Source organism: Balaenoptera physalus (assembly GCF_965194825.1).
Source record: "Balaenoptera physalus genome assembly, chromosome: 8".
Lineage (NCBI taxonomy): Eukaryota > Metazoa > Chordata > Mammalia > Artiodactyla > Balaenopteridae > Balaenoptera > Balaenoptera physalus.
Genome location: NC_138887.1, coordinates 6541197 through 6565840, shown reverse-complemented (window position 1 = coordinate 6565840; position 24644 = coordinate 6541197). Strand labels below are relative to the sequence as shown.

General features: G+C 40.4%; 1 protein-coding gene and 1 long non-coding RNA gene across 3 annotated transcripts in view; one reads left to right on the top strand and one right to left on the bottom strand.

The window, feature by feature from the left end:
* Positions 1–21678, bottom strand: part of LANCL2 (LanC like glutathione S-transferase 2) — a 61786-nt gene extending 40108 nt beyond the window's left edge. Inside the window, exons 1-2 of one of the 2 annotated variants that reach the window (XM_082471565.1) lie at positions 21217–21678; positions 2830–2947 (exon numbers count right to left, since the gene is read on the bottom strand). In XM_082471565.1, the coding sequence (XP_082327691.1) occupies positions 2830–2947; positions 21217–21405 (307 nt within the window). In that variant the 5' untranslated portion in view covers positions 21406–21678. The remainder of the gene's footprint in view (positions 1–2829; positions 2948–21216) is intronic. The other variant, XM_082471564.1, reaches the window with a different exon arrangement.
* Positions 534–1862, top strand: LOC309665380. The gene is made up of 2 exons (XR_014266373.1): positions 534–747; positions 1669–1862. It is a non-coding gene; the product is annotated as an uncharacterized lncRNA (long non-coding RNA).
* Positions 21679–24644: the final 2966 nt, after the last annotated feature.

The following is a 24644-nucleotide window of genomic DNA, read 5'->3' as shown; positions in this document are numbered from 1 at the left end:
GTAACCCCACTTCTCTGATGGATCTTAGAAACTTTATTGATTTTTCAGTTAGTTCAGTTTTTAACTTGTTAGGACAAAGTGGTGACTTCTAAACTCCTTACACATCAGACCAGAAACTGGAAGTTTTTCTCCAGTTTGATTTTCTTCCTTTTATGGTATTGCTGTGTCTTCTGTGGTGCCAGTTCTTTCTTCAACTCCTTGCAATTTGGTCCTCATTTCTGAAGTGATTTTGCCTTTTCCTTTAATTTCTCTTCTTAGTTCTGTCAATTCTTATTTCACATCACCTTTCTGTCTTGCCATCTCTTCTCTGAGTTACTTTATTTCTGCACTGTGACTATATTGCATAATTAACTTACAAAATTAATGTTGAAAGTGCTGCCCTTTTTCTCCATCTTGTAGTAGAATTTTCCTGGTGTGTTTTCTTCTGCTGACAAAATCTGATTTTCTTTTTTCTTTTTCCTAACATTATGTAAATAATTGTTGATTTTTTTTCTTAAATTCAAAACAGATGGATCTTTCTGGATCAACTATTAACAGGAAGAGGAAAATGGTTAGGGTAGTTGTAATCTGAAAGGCATCCTCTTCTTAGTAAGTGATGAACAGTTTAGTTAATAAATGATGACTTTTGGTAGCCAGATTTCCTTTGAGTCTCATATTCTTTCTTGTTTGAGGAGGGCCCCTATCATTGCTGTTTCTCTCCTTACCTACACCATTAGCCAGTGCCACCAGGAATGCAGCTTCTGCTTCGTAAGTTAATCCTCTCTTTTTCAGAATAGTGCTTTTTCAGAAAGTCTAAAATAAAACCTGTTCCCTGTATACCCTAAATACCTTTTTTCTCTGCTTTGTCCAGCATTACTTGCCCACTTTGCACTCAGATACATCCTCAAAAGATCCCCCTTTTGTTGAACAAAAGGTCATTTCAACAAATGGTACCAACACTCCATTGGAGGAAAAGGGTGTGTCTCACTCCTTCCGGGAATAATTACTCATTAATTGGCAAAGTGGGGAATGGTGGGACAGATTTTGCCACCCCTGGATCCTTTGTCTTTCTTCACCGGCTCTGCCACTGTGACTTTCCATAGTCATTCTGGATGCTATTTGTTTTTCACCCCTTATTATTTGTGTATATTCTCTATCTCACATTTTGCTAAAGGGATACATTTTGGGTGCTTCATTTATTCTTCTTATATTATACAGTTTTATACAGTTCTTCTTACACAGTTTTAGGAGAAAAGACAGGGAGGTATGGGTCTAAGTGGACTCCATACTGCTACATGAACCCCAAAGCCCTAAATATTATTTGAAATCATTCAAACCAAATACTTCCATGATGGCTCTCTCAGTGATTCCAAAAAATGACAACAACTGGGGTTTTTAAAGAAATAGTGATTCTTAGAATCCTCCCCCCAGAGTTCCTGATTTAACTGTCCTGGGGTGGAGGCTGATAGTCTTTATTATAAAGCTCTCTGGATAATTCTGATGCATAGCCAATTTGGGACCTAACACTCATGGAGTTAAAACCCCTTTTCAACAAGAAGAAATGCTTTAAGTAAAAGACTTTATAGGGGGAAAACTGTGCTACTAATAACTGTTATTTTTCCTTTCAAGATAAACTTATTCTCTGTATTTTACTTCAAGTTAGCCAAAACTATTTACTTTTATGTTTAGGGGACTTCCCTGGTGGTCAGGTGGCTAAGACTCTGCGCTCCCAATGCAGGGGGTCCGGGTTTGAACCCTGGTCAGGGAACTAGATCCCATATGCCATAACTAAGAGTTCGCATGCTGCAACTAAAGATCCCGCATGCTGCAACAAAGATCCCGCGTGCTGCAACTAAGACCCAACCCAGCCAAATAAATAAATAAATAAATATTTTTAAAAAATTACATTTAGGATAAGTTTCTTTGGCTCTGTAAGAGAACTAGCTCCATGTCTGTCTGGGTATAAAAGTTTGAAAAATTCAATTCTAGTGTTACTATGTAATATTGTATTGATAACAGGCAAATAATAAATAAAGCATTGCATAAATGAGTACAAATATAAACACAAATAATAAAAAAGATCAGGGCCATCAAGTTTGGGCGTGCACTGCAAAAACAAGTGCCAGCTCCTGGTGACTCCAACATGTACACTTGTGTCCATACTGTTCACTGATTAAACTATAAAAACTTAGCAAGAAAAGGCTATAAATTTATAGGTGAATTGTCAATAGCAATGCTCATACTGCAGTCTAATCCCTCAGAACAAGGTCTGTCTCATTTCTTTTATATTCCCTAAATAGCTATGACAATATTATGGCTACATGGTAAAATAATAAAAAGAATGTAAAGATTAGTTAAGGCAAATTAATTTTGAAATTAAGTTTTTTGATGTGAAATGTATTACTGGTTGCTTGTTTAATTATTATTATTAGAATCAAAATCAAAATCTTTATGTGTACAAATGATGTAAATGAGTACAAAAAGTAGGTTAAATCGTTCATACGTATCGGGCCAGAGAAATCACACAAATACACCTTGTCGCAAAGATCAAAGACCCAAAAGCAAACAAAAAAGCTGATCTTAATACATTTTCAAAAACAGCCATATATTAGGTCAGATAGTTAATGTTACAAAAATATGACAAACAAACTCATATGCCATTCAAACTTCGGGCAGAAAGAATTTCTTTAGAAATAAAATTACAAAGCATCTCATCAATGAAGATAGCTCAAGACTTCTTTTAAAAGGTATAAACCTTTGACTTTTAAAAGAAAAAGAATTCAGATCCAAGGCTTACATATCATAATCCAAAAATAAAACATACCAATTACTTATATCCCATAGTCTTACCTGTCCAACCAGTATAAGTAGAGCAATCATGTGGATCCGCTGTCTTCAGCCCTTCTTCCATTTGCTGCAGAAGATCTTTAATTTTGGTCTGGATCCGCCTTGTGAAATTATTAATAATCTGAGAACCAAAAGAAAACATAAAATTAAATTGCACAAGAATAGGACAATGTTGTAGTAACTAACAGTCTAAGTTGTAAAAACAAACAGACAGAAATTCTATTACCTGGCCCATTTCAATGTTTCATTGGTTGGAGGGAGTCTACCTTGGTTTTATAAGGTAAGTTTTAAAATGAGAGAATGCCCTATACGGACTCTAAGTCATAAGGAGAATTAGAATGCCCTAATTGTAGAATCACAAAAAATAAGTTGCAGAAATCAAAGGAAAAAACTAAAAAACAAAAAAAGAGGAAAGAGATGTATTTGACTACACAAACATTTTAACTTCCTTAAGTTAAAAAACATGAGATGGTTTAAAAGTCAATGACATGGGGAAATATGTGCAATATAAAATATTATAAATAAAAAGACTATATAACAATATAGAAATACACTTAAAATTATCAATGTACCTTATAAAAAGAAAAAAAATCAAATGACAGGCATATGCAAAAATGTTCAATCACTTAGTAATTAATGAAATGCAAGTAAGTAGAAATACTATGGTTTGCCTATCAGATTAACAAATAATAAAAAAATTTAAAAATGTTAACCCCCAAGGCTGCCAGGAGCTAAGATAACAGGTATTCTTATTCACTGCTGGTGATCCTTCTCAAGGGAAATTTATCAGTATTCTTAAACATGTAGTTGACAGTGTTGTCCAGATTTTTCTGCCTTTGATGATTTTTGAAGACTCCAGTTGTTACATCAATTGCTGAGGTGTATTAAAATCTCCAGTTGTGACTGTGAAATTGTCTGTTTCTCCCTTTAATTCTGCTTTTTTTCCCTTTAGTGTACTTGTAGTTCTGTTATTTGGCATAGACAAATCTAGGAATGCTAGACCTTCCTGACAGATTTTATCATAAAGAAACATCCCTCTGCGGGACTACAGGGAAAATGTTTTCATGTTACCGGACAGTTAGGGTTTTCAGGCCAAACTTTACTGAAATTTGGGATTCTGGACTAAAAGCAACCTTAGGAATTAAGTTACAATCGTATACGTTGTAAAAGCCCCGCCCGGAGGGGTGTGTCTACATTTCAAAGGGGATGAGAAGCTAGCACAGGGAGACCCTTCCCAGTCATAGAACTGAAGACAAATGGGCCTGTCTTTTCACAGAGAGATTTATTTATATTCCAAAGACTGATATTTCCAATGAAACTCTCTCAGAAAGGGAAGGAGAGACACTTGTCTCCTTCCCTTTTATAAAAAGCACAGAAACCTTATTTTTCTTCAGTCTTTGCCTACAGTACAGACTTTGTGTATGTAGGACATTTGACCTGGCTTTCACTGCCAAAGAGGTAAGACATGAGACTCAGGGAACCACTCACTGGTTATTTTCTGTCTAGTAAATAAGAAATCTCTGATCCAGAAACCTCTTGTGTACATTCAGGAAAAAATTAATAAGTATAAATATTGAAAACCTAAACCAGGGTAATATCAACATCATGGCAGTACAACACATCCCTTGTTTCTGTTTTCCCCTTTAACAACAAAAATTAGGCATCCATCCACCAACGGAAGTGCCTTAGTGTGAGTTGTGGAATGCAGCACCATACACCAAGGGACCCACGGCAAATCTAGCCCACTAGAGAACTAGGTAGTAAGCAGAGAGACTTCAGTACCAGCTGTGAAACCTACAGGAGACTGAATCGGTTCCAGCCCCTCAGCTACAGTCTGGGAGTGCAGGCAGAACAGTGACTTAGGCAGTCACCTTCGGATGAGATAGCCTTTGTGGTACTCCAGATTTCCAGAGGAGAAGTACCAACACTCCATTGGAGGAAAAAGAAAAAAAGGAGTTTGGATCCACTCAAGTGGGTTAGAGGAACAGCGTGTCTCTGCCGGCATCACCTAATGTTCAGGTATAGCATATGGCTAAATAGATGGCCCGTGATTTCTCCTGCTGGGGAAAGGGAGAGCCACTGAGTGACTGCCCGGTTTCTGAATCTGTGCAGGACTCTGCTGAAGAGACCTATTTCTCTCCTTTCTCATAACGCATCCAGAGCATTACAGAGGGAGTCCAGGCCTGGGGAGAGGCAGCAAGTCAGAGAGCAGCATATAAGATTTCCAGGGCATTAAAGGAATGTAGTTCCTGCTGGTCCATTTTGGACTCTACCAGGAACATGAAAAATCAAGAAGACATGACATCACCAAAAGATCACAATAATCTTCCAGTGACCAAACGTAAAGACATAAAAATCTAATATTTACACAATAAAGAATTCAAAATAGCTGTTTTAAGGAAACTCAATGAGCTATAAAACACAGAAAGACAATTTAATGAAATTTAAAAAAACAGTATGTGAAGAAAATGAGAAATTTAACAAAGAAATAGAAATCACTGAAAAAAGAACAAATAGAAATTCTGGAGCTTAAGAATTTAATGAATGAAATGAAAAATGCAATAGAGAGCATCAAAAGCAGGCAGATCATATAGAAGACAGAATCAACAATATAGATAGGAACTTTGAAAGAACCCAGTCTGAAGAGTAAAAAGAAAAAAGAATAAAAAAGAGTGAAGAAAGCCTACATGATCGATGAGACATCCTCAAAAAACCAACAGCCAAATCATTAGAGTTTCAGAAGGAAAAGTGAGGGAGAAAGGGGGCAGAAAACTTATTTAAATAAATAATGGCTGGGAACTTTCCAAACCTGGGAAGAGATTTGGACATCAAGTTCATGAAGCTAATAAACAGATTGCCCCATTACTTCAACCCAAAATGTCCTTCTCCAAGACACATTGTAATAAACCTATCAAAAATCAAACACAAAAAGAGAAACCTAAAGAAAGCAAGAGAAAAAGAAGACTGTAACCTACAAAGGAACCTCCAATGGGACATCAGTGAATTTCTCAGCAGAAATCTTACAAGCCAGGAGAGAGTGGGATGATATACTCAAAGTGATGAAAGAAAAAATTAAAAAATAAAAAATACTCCATTTGGGGACTCCATGTGGGGACTTTCCTGGCGGTCCAGTGGTTAAGACTCTGCGCTCCCACTACAGGGGGCACAGGTTCGATCCTTGATCGCGGAACTAAGACCCTGCATGCCGTGCAGCACGGCCAAAAATTTTAAAAAAAACAGAAACAAAAACAAAAAACTCAGGGCTTCCCTGGTGGCGCAGTGGTTGGGAGTCTGCCTGCCAATGCAGGGGACATGGGTTCAAGCCCTGGTCTGGGAAGATCCCACATACCACGGAGCAACTAAGCCCGTGCGCCACAACTACTGAGCCTGCGCTCTAGAGCCCGCGAGCCACAACTACTGAGCCCACCTGCCACAATTACTGAAGCTCGCGTGCCTAGAGCCTGTGCTCCGCAACAAGAGAAGCCACCGCAATGAGAAGCCCACACACCGCAACGAAGAGCAGCTCCTGCTCGCCGCAACTAGAGAAAGACCGCGTGCAGCAACAAAGACCCAACGCAGCCAAAAATAAATTAAAAAATAAAATAAATAAATTTATTTAAAAAAACAGAAACAAAAACAAAAAACTCCCTCTGGCAAAGTTATCCTTCCGGAATGAAGGAGAAATAAAGACTTCCCCAGACAAAGGCTGAGGTAATTCATCATCACTCGATCTGTCTAACAAGGAATGCTGAAGGAAGTTCTTCAAGCTGAAATGAGAGGAGGCTAACTAGTAACGTGAAACATAAAAAATACACTGATCAAGACAAATATAAAATCAAATTCGGAACACTGCAATATGATGGTGTGTTAACACTTAACACTAGTATAAAGATTAGAACTAGAGTATCAAAAGTAACTATAGCTACTATAATTTGCGGATGAACATACAATATGGAAAGAGGCAAACTGTGACATAAAAAAACATAAAAGGTGGAAGAGTAAAAGGGTAGATGTTTCGTATGAGATTAAAATTAAGCTGTTATCAGAGTAAAACAGACTGTTATAGCTATAAGATGTTTTATGTATCTCATGAAAATCACAAAGCAAAAAATCTGAGTAGACTCCCAAAAGATAAAGACGAGGGAATCAGAAGCATACAACGGTGGGAAATCACCAATTCACAAAGGAATCCAGCAAGAGTCAAAAAGGAACAAGAAAACTACAAAACAGCCAGAAAGCAATTAAAAAGATGGCACTAGTAAGTCCTGACATATCCATAATCACTCTAAATATAAGTAGATTGAACTTCTAATAAAAGGCAAAGAATGGCTGGATGAATAAAAAACAAGACCCAACTATAAGCTGCCTACAAAAGACTCACTTCAGCTTTAAGAACACACATAGCTCGAAGTGAAAGGATGGAAAAAGACATTCCACAAAGTGGAAACCAAAAGAAAGCAGGGGTAGCTGTATTTATATCAGACAAAATGACCTTAAGTAAAAAACAGTCACATGAAACAAAGGTCATTATATAAAGATAAAGGGGTCAACTCCTCTGAAGAAGACATTAACAATCGGAAATACATATGCACTCAACACCAGAGCAACTAAATATATTAAACAAATAATACCAGAGCTAAAGGGAGAAACAGACAACAATACAACAATAATAGAGGACTTCGATACCACACTGTCAGCAATGGGTAGGGCATCCAGTCAGAAAATCACTAAGGAGACACTGGACTTGAACCATACGTTAGACCAAATGAACCCAATAGACATATATAAGACGTTCAATCCAACAACAGAATATACATTCTTCTCAAGTACACACAGAATATTCTTAAGGATAGATCATATGACAGGGCACAGAACAGGTCTTAACCAAATTTAGAAGACTGAAATCATACCAAGTATCTTTACTGACACTGGTATAAAAATGGAAATCAACAAGAGGAAACTGGAAAATCCACATATATGAGGAAATTGAACATACTCCCGGACAACCAATGAGTCAAAGAAATCAAAAGGGAAATCAAACGATATCTTGAAACAAATGAAAACAGAAACACAACATTACCAAAACTATAGGATGCTGCAAAAGCAGTTCTAAGAGGGAAGTTTATAGTGATAAATACATATAGTAAGGAAAAAGAAAGATCTTAAATAAATAAATAACCTAGCTTTATACCTCAAGGAACTAGGAAAAGAATAAACCAAGCTCAAAGTTAGCAGAAAAAAGGAAATAACAAAGATCACAGCAAAAATACATGAAATAGAAACTAGAGAAATAATAGAAAAGATTAACAAAACTAAGAGCTGTTTTTAATTAGTTAACTTATTTTTAATCTTCATTTATTTATTTGGCTGCACCAGGTCTTAGTTGCGGCATGCAGGATCTTCATTGCAGCATGCAGGATCTTTAGTTGCAGCATGCAGGCTCTTTTAGTTGCGGCACGCAGGATCTAGTTCCCAGACCAGGAATTGAACCTGGGCCCCTGCATTGGGAGCATGGAGTCTTAACCACTGGACCACCAGGGAAGTCCCTAAGAGCTGTTTTTTAAAAAGATTTTTTTTAAAAAATTGACAAACCCTTTAGCTAAACTAAGAAAAAGAGAAGACTCAATAAATAAAAACAGAAACTAAAAAAGAGATATTACAAGTGATACCACAGAAATACAGTTGACCCTTGAAGAGCACAGATCTGAAATGCACGGGTCCACTTATATGCAGATACTTTTCAGTAGTAAATACTACAGTGCTACATGGTCCATGGTTGGTTGAATTCAGGGATGTGGAAGACTCGAGAATATGAAGGGCTGACTGTAAGTTATATGCAGATTAACCCATATGCCAACAAAACGGATAACCTAGAAAACATGGATAAATTCCTAGAAACATACAACTAACCAAGGCCAAATCAGAAACAGTGGTCCAGTGGTGGTCCCTGGTGGTCCAGTGGCTAAGAGTCTGTGCTCCCAATGCAGGGGGCCCAGGTTTGATCCCTGGTCGAGGAACTAGATCCCACATTCATGCCGCAACTAAGAGTTCGCATGCTGCAACTAAACATCCCATGTGCCACAACTAAGACCCAGCTCAGCCAAATAAATAAATAAATATCTTTAAAAAGGAATAAGTAGAAAGTATGAGTAAACCAATAATGTATAAGGACATTGAATCAATAATACAAAACCTCCCAAAAAAGAAAACCCCAGACAAGATGGTTTCACTGGTGAATTCTATGAAACATTTGAAGAATAATTAGCACCAACCTTTTTCAAAGTTTTTCAAAAAATTGAAGAGGGAACACTCCCAAATACAAGACCAGCATTACCCTGATACCAAAGCCAGATAAGGACACTGTGTGAAACAAAAACTACACACCAGTATCCCTGATGAACACGGATGCAAAAATTCTCAACAAGGTATTAGCAAAATGAATTCAAAAATACACTAAAAGGATCTTACACCATGATCAAGTGGGATTTTTCCCTGGGATACAAAGATGGTTCAATATATGCAAATCAATAAACGTGACACATCACATTAATAGAACAAGAGATAAAAATCACATGATCCCTTCAATAGATGCAGAAAAAGCATTTGACAAAATACAACATCCTTTCACGATAAAACTCTCAGCAAATTGGGAATAGAAGGAGAACACCTTAACATAATAAAGGCCATATACTTACTATATGGTTATAGCTAACTTCATACTCAATGGTGAAAGGTTGAAAGTTTTTCCGCTACGATCAGGACCAAGACAAGGGTGCCACTCTAAGCACTCTTGTTCAACACAGTACTGGAAATCCTGTCTAGAGCAATCAGGCAAGATAAAGAAATAAAAGGCATCCAAATCGGAAAGGAAAAAGTAAAACTGTTTGTATTCACCGATATGATCTTATATACAGAAAACCCTAAAGACTCAACCAAAAAACTGATAGAACTAACCAATAAATTCAGTAAAGTTGCAGGATATAAAATCAATATATAGAAATCAGTTGTTTCTACACACTAACAACAAACTATCAGGAAAAAGAAATAGAACAGTCTCATCACAATAGCATCAAAAACAACAAAATGCTTAGGAATACATTTTACCAAAGAGGTGAAAGAGCTGTACTCTGAAAACTGCAAGCCTCCGATGAAAGAAAGTGAAGAGATAAACAAATGGAAAGAAATCCTGTTTTCGTGGATCAGAAGAATTCACATGTACTGCTGTTATGTGTCAAAGAGGAGAGTTGTCTGATTCTCCATCCAACTGTTTAATAACTTTTTGACTCCAAGTTAGTAATTTAAGCCTCCTGTGTCTTGACCTTTGGTTTCCACCATTAATCAAAGAGATGCAGAATAATTTTCATGAGAAGAAAAAAAACTAGAGTACTACCACTTCATTACCTGGTGTGGCATAACCCGTAAGGTAGTACCTAGCCCACACTTATTGCAGACACCCTTCTTCCTTATTATCAGTATCCTGATTAGATTCACAGCCGCAATGCATCCAACCCCAGAAGAGCTACTTGCTTTCCCAGACTGCCTTATGACCAGACCAGGGGCAGCCATATGACACAGTTCCAACCAGTGAGATATAAGTGCAAGTCTTCTAAGGGCTCTTGGAAGGTTCTCATTTTTCTTGATAAAAGAGAAAGATACAGCTGGTACTCCCTTCTTTTTTCTCCCTTCATCCTATTGTAAAATTGGACAGGAAATCTGGGACTAGAGCAGCCATCTTATACTAGAACACAAAAAATATGAGAGGAGGACCAACATAACTGCAGAAATCCTGAAATGAATCAACACCAAGAGTTGCCTACTTCTAGACTTCCTGTAATACAGGAAAAATAATTTAATTAAGGTACTTCCAAGTTGAGTCTTCTGTTTATTGTAGCTGAATGCAGGCCTAACACATTTATGTACAGTTTTAGCTCTGGCATGATAACTTTATTCCAAAGCATATGCTTTATTCCTCATAAATGATACTGGAGTATAGTTCTAAGGCTTATGATTACTCACTCTAATTCCTTTTAATACTTGCCAAAATTCCATTGTGAAAATAATTTCTCTGCCTTTGCTTTAAGGTATCTTCTCTAGTTCCTAATTTTCTAACTCTCTGTCATCAAAGAGATTTCTAATTTGTTGATGTTGGAACCAAAGTCTCAAGAACAAAGAAAAAAATTTATTATGCTGTAATTCTATTTGGAGAAATTTTAACTGGTTCCTCTCATTTAATAATGGTATTATTATAAAGATAATTAATAATTATTGAGCACTTTACCATATGTCTAGCACTAAGTGCTCTATGTGACATTTCAATTAATTTTCACATTACTGAATGATTCTGTTTTTTAGGTGAGAAACCTGAGGCTAGCCCAAGGTCCAATGAGACAACAAGAGACCGAGCTCTTGGAGCTGTAGCTAGACTGTCTAATTCGAAAGTTCCTGGGCCTCCCTATGCTGAGCCCTTGTTGTGAAAATCTTTGCTTGATTCTCTATCTACAGTTTACCTTTAGATTTTTGAAAGGCTTACTACAGCTTTCACTCAATCACACCATATGAATACAATACACATCTTCCACAAAGCACAGAAACAGAAAGAGTAGCTAAAGAATTTGGGAGGTTTTTCTCTGACTCAAAGATTAATTTTTAGTAACTGCACTGCAATTAGAAAGAAAATATTATTTTCCTACACACTAGGCAATTTTCCCAAACAAGGATGCCCCAAAGTGCTATAAAGCAAAACGATGTTGGTATTTCTAATACTTATATGTTTTTCTGTATTTTTTTTATGAAAGCTGTTTGAGGAAATACAACCCTAAAATACAAAAATACAGAAATCTTAAAAAAGATTGATCATTAACTTTAAAATTCATGATCTTAACTTCAAATAGAGGAGCGTGGAAACTCTCAAAATAGGTGTTTAACATGCACAAATAAATAACTCCTAAAGCAAAAGGTAATGTTTGGAATAGGTATTTGTGAACCAAACTTCTGAGTTTGAATAATGCATCAGGATAGCTTATGAATAAAATCATTTCTTACACTCCTCACATAGGTGGGCACTTGTGACACTCCATCTAATTCAATCCTGATAACCCTATAACAACATTATCATCCCCATGTTATAGACAAAGAAACTAAAGCTAACAATGACTTGTCTACATTTTTAAAGATAATAAAAATTGCTTTTTAACCCACATTTTGTGTATGTGCAATACACAGATTATATACTCCAAAATATGTGCAAATATATAGACACCAGTAATTACAAGTATATGTATACACAGGCATATATATACATCAGCAAGTAATTCTTTCATAGGAAAGGTTTTAACAAATCTTTTTAACCCAGGGCACAGGTTGAGGAAAGTATATTTTGTAATCTCAGATCTCCCAGGGGAAGATGCTCTGTGACAGTTACACACATGAAGTAGGTGGGCTTGGTTTTCTAACACTTTATTTTCAAACAAAAATGAATAAGCAAAAGTACCCCAATCATTACCTCAAAGTGAATTACTAAAGGAGAAAAGGGGAAAAAAGTTGTATGTTTTGACAGTAAAGAATTAGATGGTGGGGGAACATCTACCCTCACTAGCAGTATTTTCAATAAACAGAAGAAGGATCATTACCTATACTGAATGTGTGTCAAGGAAATGCTATTTGCTTAGATGTTTGAAAATAGTTCATTCTTTAAAAAATAGGTATATATTTACATAATCAGGTCTGTTTCTGTTTTTCTTGTTCCAAACTCAGTAACACTATTAATAGAAAATATTCTAGACTACATATCCTAAACACACACATCTGTCCAATTCTGATGTACTTATTTTGTGTCATAAAAGTTAATTGATAATCTGCTGTGCATACTCTCTAGGGGATATATATATATATATATCATAACCACAAAAGAAGTTTATAATGGCCATAAAGAACCAAGGACAACTGCTTAGTAATGGTATATTAATAAACTGATTACAAGGGCTCAAAGCATACACGATTATAGTTAACATAAGGTTAACAGGACTTTGTGGTCAAATTATATTTATTTTTGGAAAGCTCTCGGTGAAACACTAGGCTTCATTTTTGATTAAACAATTGTTGCACGGTATTAGCTAAAATCTAGGGAAGAGAAACATTTTCTGAAAAGGAAACTCAGTTTGAATATTTCTATTCAAGTAAAATTGGCTCAAACCTATTCTGGCCCTAGCAGACTCCTAGGTGGCCGCCCTACAGAATACAGGCCTCACCTGGGACACCCATGAAGTATATTACAGTCTTATATTAGGTTAGAAGATTGTCTAGAGGACCTAGGTCATGACTCATATAACATTCTAGATACAGAAGAGATTTTAAAGATAAAATGATGCTATTAAATAATATATTGGGCTTCCCTGGTGGCGCAGTGGTTGAGACTCTGCCTGCCGATGCAGGGGACACGGGTTCGAGCCCTGGTCTGGGAGGATCCCACATGCCGCGGAGCCACTAGGCCCGTGCGCCACAACTACTGAGCGTGCGCGTCTGGAGCCCGTGCTCCGCAACAAGAGAGGCCGCGATAGTGAGAAGCCCGCGCACCGCGAAGAAGAGTGGCCCCCGCTCGCCGCAACTGGAGAAAGCCCTTTCACAGGAACTAAGACCCAACACAGCCATAAATAAATAAATAAATAAATAAATAAAAAATAATAATATATAAAAGATTCTAATAAAAAAAAGTTTTTTATTTCAGTACATTTATTCATTCAACATTCACTGAGTATCTATTCTGTCCTAGCTCAGTATCAAGTGTGGAGATATTTTTTTAAATAATAATAATAATTCAAGCACAGGTAAGAAAAAATTCCTGTCTTAAAGAGTAGAGTCAAGTGGGGAAGAGAAACAAAAATGAATCACAGTCAGCCCTCACTAACCATGGATTAAACCTTCAGAGCTCCTGTTTGGGGGTTCAAGCATAAGCATGCGAATCTGAAGATCTATGTCATGACATACAACAATTTTCAATTTTGCTGAGGCCCCAATAAAAAGAGCACGAATTGACAGAACTGTGGGCAGAGAGTTTAGCTGACTTTCCAACATCCAATAATCCTTTTTCACCTTCCCCACCATCAGCAGGCGTGTTAGTGTCCCCACTGCAGAGATGTGAGTGAGAAAAGTATGGTAGGGAATTTAGAAATCTGAGAACATACCCACATGAATACTGCGTGTTTGCCTATATTTTTCTCAGAAGGAAAAGGCACAAGAATAAGCATTTCTCTAAGAAGAAAAAAGTAAAGGATATGCAATATTTTTTTATATTCCACTAAAGATATAAACTTTTAAGCAATTATTCATTATCACATTGTATGCTATAGTGACAAAAAATAGGATACATAATAATGCTAATAGCTATCATTAACTGAACTCTTAAACTACTTACCTATATATTAGTAACTATGTGTAACAAGGTACTAATTGTATCAGTATTAGGCACCCTTTTGAGTGCTCCAAATGTATTAACTTAAACACCATAACAACCTAATGAGGAATGGGTTACTCTACAGCTATATTATTATCAACTTTCAACCAATATATTATATTAAGAACTTCAATTACCTTTTCAACTTAACCCTTTACTACAAGCTGATGAGATAAACGCTATTATCCTATGTTAATGGGTATTGTTCTAAGTGTTTAAATGCATTAATTAAATAGTCATAACCTATTAGGAAGGTACTATCATTGCCCAAAGGCTATAGCTAATAAGTGGAAGAAAAGTAGGAGTCAAACCCAGGTCTATCCAAGTTCTCACCTGCTCTACACTCCACATGTTATTTCCCAACCGATGGGAAATGCTGATTTGCAATATTTTTGTAGTCTCCCCTACATAATCTTCCCCTTACCCTTTTATGTCAATATCTTTCCATATCAGGAATTGAAAACTGGCTGGAGGTTAAAATTAAAAGAAAATTCAGCAAGCTGTAGAGCAGTGCTCCTCCCATATAACGGGCTTATGTACCGTCTGGCCTGGGAATCTGGTGAAGTGCAGGTTCTGGTTCTTTAGGCGTAGGGTGGAAGCCGCACCTTCTAACAAGCATTCAGGAAAGGCTCATGTTTTTGGGTCCACAAATCTCACTTTGAGGAGAAAGGCTGTAGAGTATATTCCCTCTCTCACCCCCATTTTAGCTCATCTGAATGAAAGAAAAATTATTGGGTCGGCCAAAAAGTTCGTTTGGGTTTTTCCGTAAGATGTGACGGAAAAACCCGAACGAACTTTTTGGCCGACCCAATATATTTTCTGGGCAACTGAAAAGTGCTATTTCCTTATGCTTCCATGATATATTATGACATTCAACAAATTTTGAAGTGAAAAGCAAAAATATAGAAAATTAAGTGAAAAAGTATAAAATGAAGAATTTCCAACAGCTCAAGATAATGTCAAGTTATAGATTCCAAGTAAAAATTCTCTTATCTTCATTTTTGTATGGAAAAAGTTTTAAAATCCTTAGGACCCATCAAGTCCTTTAGAATTGGCTCCAATCTACCTTTTCAGCCCCGTTACCACCCAACGTTCTTCACGCTTCCTCCTCTGAGGTCAGATTCTACTCCCTGCCTTTCCCTTCACGCAGTGCTCCCCCTTAGCCTGGCAAAGCTCCACTGTTAGGTTCATTAGCAGAAGCCACTGGACTGAGGTGGCTCTAAAGCCCTGGCAGTGTAGTAAGCAAACCAAAACCTGAGCCTGTAGATGCCTCAAGGTTATGAAATCAAAACACCAAGGACAACCAACCACAAACAGCTAGGCTTTAAGCTATAGCCAATCAGGAATGTCCTTGCTTTGCTTCCACAGTTCTTCTACACAGCTGACCCTTAAAGAAGACAGGTTTGAACTGCTTGGGTCCACCTGCACGGGGATTTTTTTCAACAGTGAATACTACAGTACCACACAATCCCTAGTTGGTTGAATCCACGGATAAGGAACCACAGATACAGAAGAGATTCAGTACAGAGGAATGACCTATGCAGAATTAAGTTATGGGGACATTGGACTGTTTGGAGGGTCAGTGCCCCTAACCCCCTCACTGTTCCCCTGGCTCGTCGGAAAAATGCTCCTAACCATTTCCAGTTTGGCGCTGCCTGATTCAAATCCATTTGTGCTCACTAAACTCTTAACATTTGTAATATGCCTCAGTTTATCTTTTGACAGTTCCGCTGTCAGAAGAGGAAATCAAAGGAGACCCTTGACAGCCCCCAGGAGGTCTCCTCATTAAAACAGGCCAAGTTTAATGAGACGACTTATTTTGCAAACAAATTAGCCTTACTTTGATTATCTTTAATAGAAATGAGGGTGATTGTAGAGAAAAAAAATTATGTTTCAGCAGAAAATTTTAACACAACCATGTGCATATCAGATTTCAGTCCTGTCTGTTGTCTCTGAGGTTTGCTATGTACCTGTAAACTGGACTGGATCCTGAATTCTTCTAGCTTCAAATACCTGGCCATGACTCTCCAGACTATCAATAATGTTTCCAGTTTTCTCCCACCTTTCTGATCTGGAATCACTAAGAACAAAGATTGCCCTTGAACTTCCTTGAAGGGCCCATTCCAGCGCCTCCTCAAACCCAGATGGCAGCCAAATTTCAGGACCCTGAACCTTAGATCCACATCCCTCAACTAAAAAGGGCTCCTCCAGACTCTTGGAACTGCACACCAGCTGGAGATCTAAAGTGAAACTGACCAGGGAGGTTCCTCCCCAGAAGCAGATGGCATCTCCCAAGATCCCAGAACACGAGCTTCATCTCCAATACAAAAACTTTTATTCCTTTTGCCACTTCACTACTTGCTTTTTCTCTCTGCTAAGGTACAAGAAGATAATGTTCCTTAACTCTGGCAACTATCACTGAAACTACTGCCAAGGCCATAGCTGCACAACAAAAGTCACTAGGCTTTCTTGCTAAGGTGGTTCTAGATAATAGAATTGCTTAGATCACTTACTGGCTAAACAAGGAGTCTGCACCAAAGCAAATACTTCCTGCTGTACCTGGATCAACCCCTCTGATATTTTAGCAAATGTAAGAAATTAGCAAATAAGCTACTTGGCTAAAACAGGTTGATATCCCTTCAGGTATATTCCTTGATTTCTTTGATACCAACTGGTTTGGTTCCTGGGGGCCCTGGCTTAGGGTTAGTCTTCAGTCTCTTTGTCTTATCCTCCTCATAGTCGTTATCAGTCTCCCTGGTGGGCTATATCCTCTCAACCGTCTTAAACGCATATTCACAGCCATCAGCAGTACATCAGGTGGTCTCACTGCTCTTGGAGAAACAGAAACAAGTGAACAAAGAGATGAACAGCAAAAACAATTCTTCCATGGACCTGACACCACAACCTGTGAGTTTCACAATGAGACAAGAGCAACTTAACTCTGATGGTGACCGAGGGTGGCGCTTATACACCATTTGAGATCAATCTCTCATGTATGAGAGCGTGACCAAAAGGGGTATTGTTAGATTAACTAAACAAGGAGACCATTAGGCTGAGGTGGCTCTATTGCCTTGGCAGCCTCCATAAGCAAACCAAAACCTAAGCCTGTAAATGCCTCAAGGTTACAAAATCAAAACCTAAGGACAACCAATCACAAAGAGCCACCTGGGCTTTAAGCTATAGCAACTGGATTCCTGACCCTCGGAAACTATGTGAGCTAATAAATTTTTATTAAATTATTAAGTTTGGGGATCATTTATTACAGAGCAATAGATGGATAATAACAGTGGCTTCTCCCTTGAGTGCCCTCTTAGCCCTAGGAATGGGGCTGCTCCTCATATCGGCTATTCCTATATTCTTTAGAGTTCTCTTTACTTCTTAAGAGGCAACCTCTCGTTACTCCAATCTCTTTATAGTTCGTAATAATTCTTTATATTGAACTTTCCCTACCAAATCACTGTGTGGTTTCTGTCTCCTGAGCGTATCCCTGATGATACAGCGGATAAACCTGACGCTGCTCATCAGAGACGCACTCTTTGAGAAACACTGGTGTCCATTAACCATGATTCAGCTCCTGAAGTTCATGGCCACAACGAAATCAAGCAAAAAGAAGGGAAGAAACGGCTATTAGAGAAGTAGCCAACAGTGTTGACTTTAGATACCGTCCATAATTTAAAAAACAAAAACAAAGAAAGCTGCTATTACACTGGTTCACTGCTTTTCATAATATCTGGACCGATGTTGTCAAAATGTTACAAAAGCCTACTTACAGAAACATAATTCAGTGAAGTCGACTTGATCTGGTTTTAGAATTTGAGGTGAATTTTACTGACTGATTACACCACAACATATACACAGCTAACCTAAACGTGATCAAATAAGTGACTTAAAGAATACTTAGTAATAAAGTTACTGTGTTGGTAGATTTTACGTAATCTTTTCTCACTAACAGCACACACCATCATGATAAAATTATTCCTCAATGCCTAACTTACAAATTACACTCCGTATTAGTTTCCTAGGGTGCCGAAACAAATTGAGCGGCTTAAAACAACAGAAGTTTATAGTCTCACAGTTCTCGAGGCCGTAAGTCCAAAATCAAGGGTTGGCAGGGCCATGTTCCCTCTGAGACTCTGGGCAGAATCCTTCCTTGCCTCTTCTAGTTTCTGGTGTTCGCTAGCAATCTCTGACATCCCTTGGCTTACAAATGCATCACTCTAATCTCTGCCTCCATCATTCCAGGGCCATTTTCTCTCTCCCTGTGTGTCTCTGTCTCTCTTCTAAGGACACTAGTTTATATTGGATTAAGAGCCTACCTTACTCCAGCATGACCTTACTTTAACTAATTACATCTAACATAACCTTATTCCCAAATGTCACATTCTGACATTCCAGACGTTAGGACTTCATCTTTTGGGGAGACACAATTCAATGCATAACACCCTCATTTTCATGAAACTTTATGTCTATCAAAACAAATGCATAGTTTGACAACTTCTATTTTAATTACATTCTTAATATTCTAAGAATTAAAGACGTAATAATCTGTTAATCACAATCTATCAATACAGAAGACAGGGGAACTTAATTCATGTTCATTTTATTTTACGACTTCCCTAAATCTAAGCATTCTTTCTCTTACCTTAAGTGGGGTCTGGCTGCTTGCGGCTCTAAAACCAATACTCGAGAGGCAAGACTGGTGGAAATGAAAGTCTGCTTTATTTTGGAGGCTGGCAAACCAAGGGGGGGGTACTTGTGTCCAAAGGCTGACACCCCCCACCCCCAAGGATGACCAGTGGGTAAGAGCTTTTAAAGGCGAGTTTCTGGGGTGTGTAAGTGGAAGCAGGGGGCTACGTGTAGAAACAGCACAGTCAGCTCTGACAGGCATCTTGAAATTGGTCATGTGGTGGTCTGATCAACATCATCTTGTTTTAAGTACACTTAGTTTTCAGTTCCAGGGTCGGTTTGCTCCCATTTCTTTGAGGCCAGTTCTCAGAACTGTGGCAGCTGATGTCATGGCTACACTCTGGTCATCATGTAGTTCACTTCTTCCACCTGGTGGGGCTTTCAGTCTCTACAAAACAGCTCAAAGGACACGGCCCAGAATACTATCTACAGCCCTTGAAGAGGAACTAAAGGTCCTTCACTTTGCTTCATGACTAAACTATTATTATTTTGTCCTGTTTGATTGTTTTCCTTTGCTTCTGCATTTTCTCACTTCTCTAATTCAACTTATTCTTTGGCTGCAGTTTTTCTACAGATGAAAGGTGGGCTGAGGACATGGGCGGGGGGGGGGGGGGCGGCGGCGGTGCGGACCACAGGGAGCTGCTCCATTTCATGTCCACCTTTCAAAATCAGAAATCCCTCTCTCCCTTTAATGCACTCTCATTTTCATGTTCAAGAACATGAAAAAACTCTTCCCCTTTCCTTTAGCATATAACAACGACCACTGGCATGGGTCCCCCACCCTGACTTATTTTGTTTAATTGCATGGAGATGTCACAAGCCCCATTAGTTATTTGTGGTTTAATTTTCTTTTACATAAGCCCGTTTGGTATGTAGTTGATGTCAACATTATGTTTACCGGATATAAAAGGTTAAAAAAAATGTAATTTCAGAACTAGTGTTTATCTCCTTCTCTGAGGTAGAAAATGAAACTCAACTGTTCTCACCTCTTTACTGTTCTCAGGGAGACTCAAATAGTGGTTCCTTTCACTTATCTTTAAACTGCAGTAGCCTCCTTACTCTAAGGCTAATATTGAGACAGCAACTGATAATATGTATGTATGACAGATTTTTAAAATGTTTGCCAGAGACTTATTTTTACTACAAAGGATTTAAACACCAAGTCACAAACATAACAGAAATGTATGTGAAAACAAAAGAAATCCAGAGAAAAATCAGTGCTGACATATGAATTCTAAACCACAAGCACTGACTTTTCCAGGGGAAAAAAGAGGATGCATTTATTGGGGGTCTTACCAGGTACCACGTAAGGCAGTTTGACAAACCATTTTATATACTTCAATTCAATCACTAACATCCCTGTGAGTTAGGAATTGTTCTCCAGGTTTCAATTACATACAAGAAGAGCGAGTTAAGAGAAGTCACTTGCCTAAGATTCCATGTTCAGACCAATAATAGCTCTTTCAAAATTGCCTTCATTGGGGCGAACTCATACCTTTTCAAACACAAAATATATGGGGAGCCGGGGAGGTAAAGTGGCAGTCGGAACAGAGATCAGTGGAAACACAGAAACCTAACCTGTGAACGCGCGGTTTTACCAAAACGAGAACAGCTGTGCCGATATGCTCACCTTCCCCCTACCGAGTTAGCTCGTTCACACGTATCCCACTTCCGACTCCTGGGCGCACATACCAGACCCATCACAGTGACACTACTGTGTAGAAACAAGGTCTTTTGGTTGCTGTTCCCAAGCCCTACACTCCAAGGGCAGGGGACCGGAGGCCAGGTCTGACGACAACCTCGGCCCCAGGGAAAGTGCCAAGAGGCGGTCAGCGGGTACGCTTTGCAGCTCTGGGGGGGGGGGGGGGGCGCCCTCGATGGTAAACAAATCTGCACCTCAACAGACCCCGGAGCCCTGGCCCGCACTTCCGAGAGCCCCGAAAGAGCGTATTTCAAAGGCACGAGGAGCCAGGAGGCGCCCACCAGGAGGAAAGCGGCTAACAACGCAGAGCTCCACAGCCTTCCAGGGCCACATCGCCCGGGAAGGACCGCAGCTCGGCGCCCGCGCGCCGGGGGCTCGCCAGCCGCGGACCGCCCAGCGGCGGAACCCAGGGCCTCAACCCAGGAGCAGCGCGCGGCGCGGGTGGGTGACGTCCGCGCGGCGACGGGGCGGCGGGCGGACGCTACCACCGCCGGCGCTCCCCCTCCCCCAACGCCTGGCGCGGCCCGAGTCCGGCCGCCGGTCGCCGACTCACCTTCCCATCGCTGTGGAAGGGGAGGCCGAGCTCGTCGGGAGTGAGCTGGGGGCGAGCACGTGGCGGCTCCTCCGCCGGCACGGCGGCGGCGGCCTCATAGTCCGGGAAGGGGTTGGGGAACGCCCGCTCTTCCATATCCGCGTCCCCGCCCAACTGCAACTTAAGCCTCCGGGACATGGTCTCGCCCATGTCGGCCGCGCGCCCTGCCCTCCGCGGGGCCGCGCGGTACGGCGAGCGAGCGGGGACAAACCTCCTCCGAGGCGCTCGGGCCCGGCCGCGGGCGGGTCTCAGGCAAGCCCTAAAGAAGGCGGCGGGCGCCCCGCCCCGCCCCGGCTCTGGACGGGCCCTCGGGGAGGCTGCGGCGGTTCGCAGTCACCGGGGCGCCGCGGTAGCGGGGTCCCCTCCGAGGAGTAGGCTCCGGCCAGCGGCGCCGCAAGGACAGCGTCTCCGGGGAGGGCGCTGTCCCTCCCCGTCATCCCGCCGTCGGGGGGAGGGGGGTCTGGAGGAGGAGCCACTGCCTTTTTTTTTTTCCTTTTAGGTTTTAAGTCCCTTTGTTTTGAATAAACGGGTATCTTTGGTAGCAGCACGTAATGTGAAAGCATCCTTAATCACCTAAATATTTCATTGACCCCCCCCCCCCCCAAGCTCGTCCAATATTAGAGTAATTGCCCAGGAGCATAACATGTATAATAATAAAAGGACACAAGCAAGTACATCTGCATTTATGTAATCACAACATAGTTAGCAGTCTTTATTGGTTCTCCTTGTTCTTCTTGTTGTTTCTTTAATTATTTGAAACTAAATAGATGTAATGATTTCTCCTCCTCGAGGGAAATATATTATTCCCTTTTTCTTTTTCCATTTAAACATTGAATGCCAGATGGTACTAGGTGATGACAAAAGATAGTTTCTACCTTCGAGATTCCAAGTTAGTGGGTGAGAAAAGTAAGCATAGCTTAGCATGATGTGGATACTTTTCTGAAACCAAGCAAGGTAAACATTAATGTATCAAAAAGTGACATGATAGAGGAAAACACTACCAAGCACCGGAAAGGCTCCATCCTCCTGCCTCTGTGGCCTGGCTTCCCACTCCTGTCTGTCCTGTTGTCTCCCCCAGCTGTACAAGGATGCACATGTGAAACAGCCCCTACCTATAGGATAACCATGGGAAATTCCACTGTTGGAAAAAATCATTATAAAGGGGTTACTCAGCATAAATATATATCCTTAGAGTTCAAGGAAACAGAACTGATATAACGGGATGCCTTGAGGGGCCCGTTCCATTCTTCTGCTTCATTCCTTTGTCCCAGGGTCCATCTTTCTCCCACCCTCAGTTAAGGACATTTTCTAACTGCTCCTGAATTCTGATACTTTTACCCAATAGGAAATTCAGTCCCCTTGTTAGGTAGGTAGTCAGACATTAGCAGGAAGGAGGTGACAGTGGCGAGAAAGACAAGGAGAAATCGAGTCACACACCCAGCCATCTGGGGACTCTCCCTTGACCGCCGCCCCCCGCCCCCACCAGAACGGGCGAAACTATGGTCGTGTGGTGAGCAACTTATCCTGATAAAGAGAGGCACAGTGACACGAGGGGGGACTTCCCTGGGCTGCGCATGGCCAGACCACACAGGCATAACAGTGAACCCCAACTTATCATACCGTAATTATAATAAAATCTACATGTGGTTTTGCCCCCCTCTCCCCCCAGTGGGCGTTTCTTAGCGATTCAAGGGTGAGTCTCTCTCTCTCTCTTTCTCTCTCTCTCTCTCTCTGTCTCTCTTTCTCTCGCTTTCTGCTTAAGCTGAACGTGGTAGTTTGCAATTCTTTGCTTACTATGGTAAACCGAGATTGCTGTTCTGGGCCTTCCGTTGACTTCCTCGGTTGAAGCTACTTTGTTACAACGCAAGTCCACACGGTGACACCCTAACCACTGAGGCTGACCTGTCTTACGAGCCATCCCTCTCCCACCTCAGGGACTTTACTACACAAAATAACCCACAGCAGACGTTTCCCAAAGCCTGCGTTATTTAGACCCTAACACCACAGGTAGGTGCAGCAGAAACATCCACTGCTGGCTTTGTTATGTTAAGCCTGGTGACCTTTGATCTCTCTCTACCCCTGTTGACTGAAAAAAAGAAAGCACAACCTAAAAGTTGAGAATTATGTTTTATTCGGTGGCCTTACTGAGGACTAGAGCCTGGGATGGCAGCCTCTCAGATAGTTCAGAGGAACTGCTCCAAAGAGGTAAGCGAGGAGCCAGGATATATAGGAGTTTGCCGAACAAAACAAAACAAACCCTGTTGTTGAATATGAGAAGATTACTGCTAATCACACACACACACAAAATCCCCAGACATCGCAAATTAATGATTTTAGGCTCATTGACATTATTCCCTTGGTCTGCCTCTTAAATGTCTAGGGCCAGTATCCTGTTTTTCTCCATCCTGAATCCCCTCAGGGTGCACCATTGGGTACAGCCGCACTGGCTGAGGGCTTGATGGTCAGAACATTCCTCGTTTAACTGGAATGGCAGGGCAACGTTGTGTCCACAACCCGGTGTGAGGTAAAGACAGGTTTTCTCATTCTTCTTAAAATCTTGGGCGTAACCATGGACAACTGTTGGCAAGTACACAAACTTGTCCTGAGGACAACCGATATGTTCGAAGACTGAAATATCTAAACCCAGTTTAAGGAATTGGCAAATTTTCCTAAACGCTGTCCAATCTGCAGGTTCCTGCCCTCAGTGGAGATTTCACTTACTGAGTACATTATTTTTCAAGAAGTGACTGTCTCCTTTCTTCACCTTCTTGTCTCCAAGAGGCTTCTTAATGCAGGAGGTATGGGGATCCGTTCTGCCCTTTCAAACCTCAGGACCATCCTCCTCTGGTGTACACTCTTTAGTAGTACAAAGGCTCGGCCAGTGCCTTGAATTACAACATTTTAATTATTTTAGGCCAAACCAAATTCTTAGACAGGGAGGGCATCCGCCCCAACCCTTCTATGTAAGTGAGATGGACGGTACAAGGATTAGCTAAATGCCCATCCGAAACAAATCCCAGGAGTGGTAAGGACAATTTGCAAGTGACCTGTCCTTTCTTTCAAAGGAATCTAAGGGGGAGAGGGGAGCCTCTGTGTTCCCTGGCTGAAACCTAGGGCACCACTCAAGGTTGGGAACTCTGAAAGGGCCCAGGGAGTGAGACTTCTCCCTGTCACAGCGGGTTTTCCTGAGGGGAGTGCAGAGGGCTGCATGGCTGAGAAACTTCCAGATGGCATGCATGTTGGCAGGGGGTCAGGGGAAGGAACATTTGTTGATGACACCTGAAGGCCTGAGGCTTTGTTTGTTTTTGATTTATTAAGTGTTTTTCTTTTTATTATATTTATTCTTCACGTTTGTCATCTGACAGGCTTTAGATTTGCCCATGTTCCTC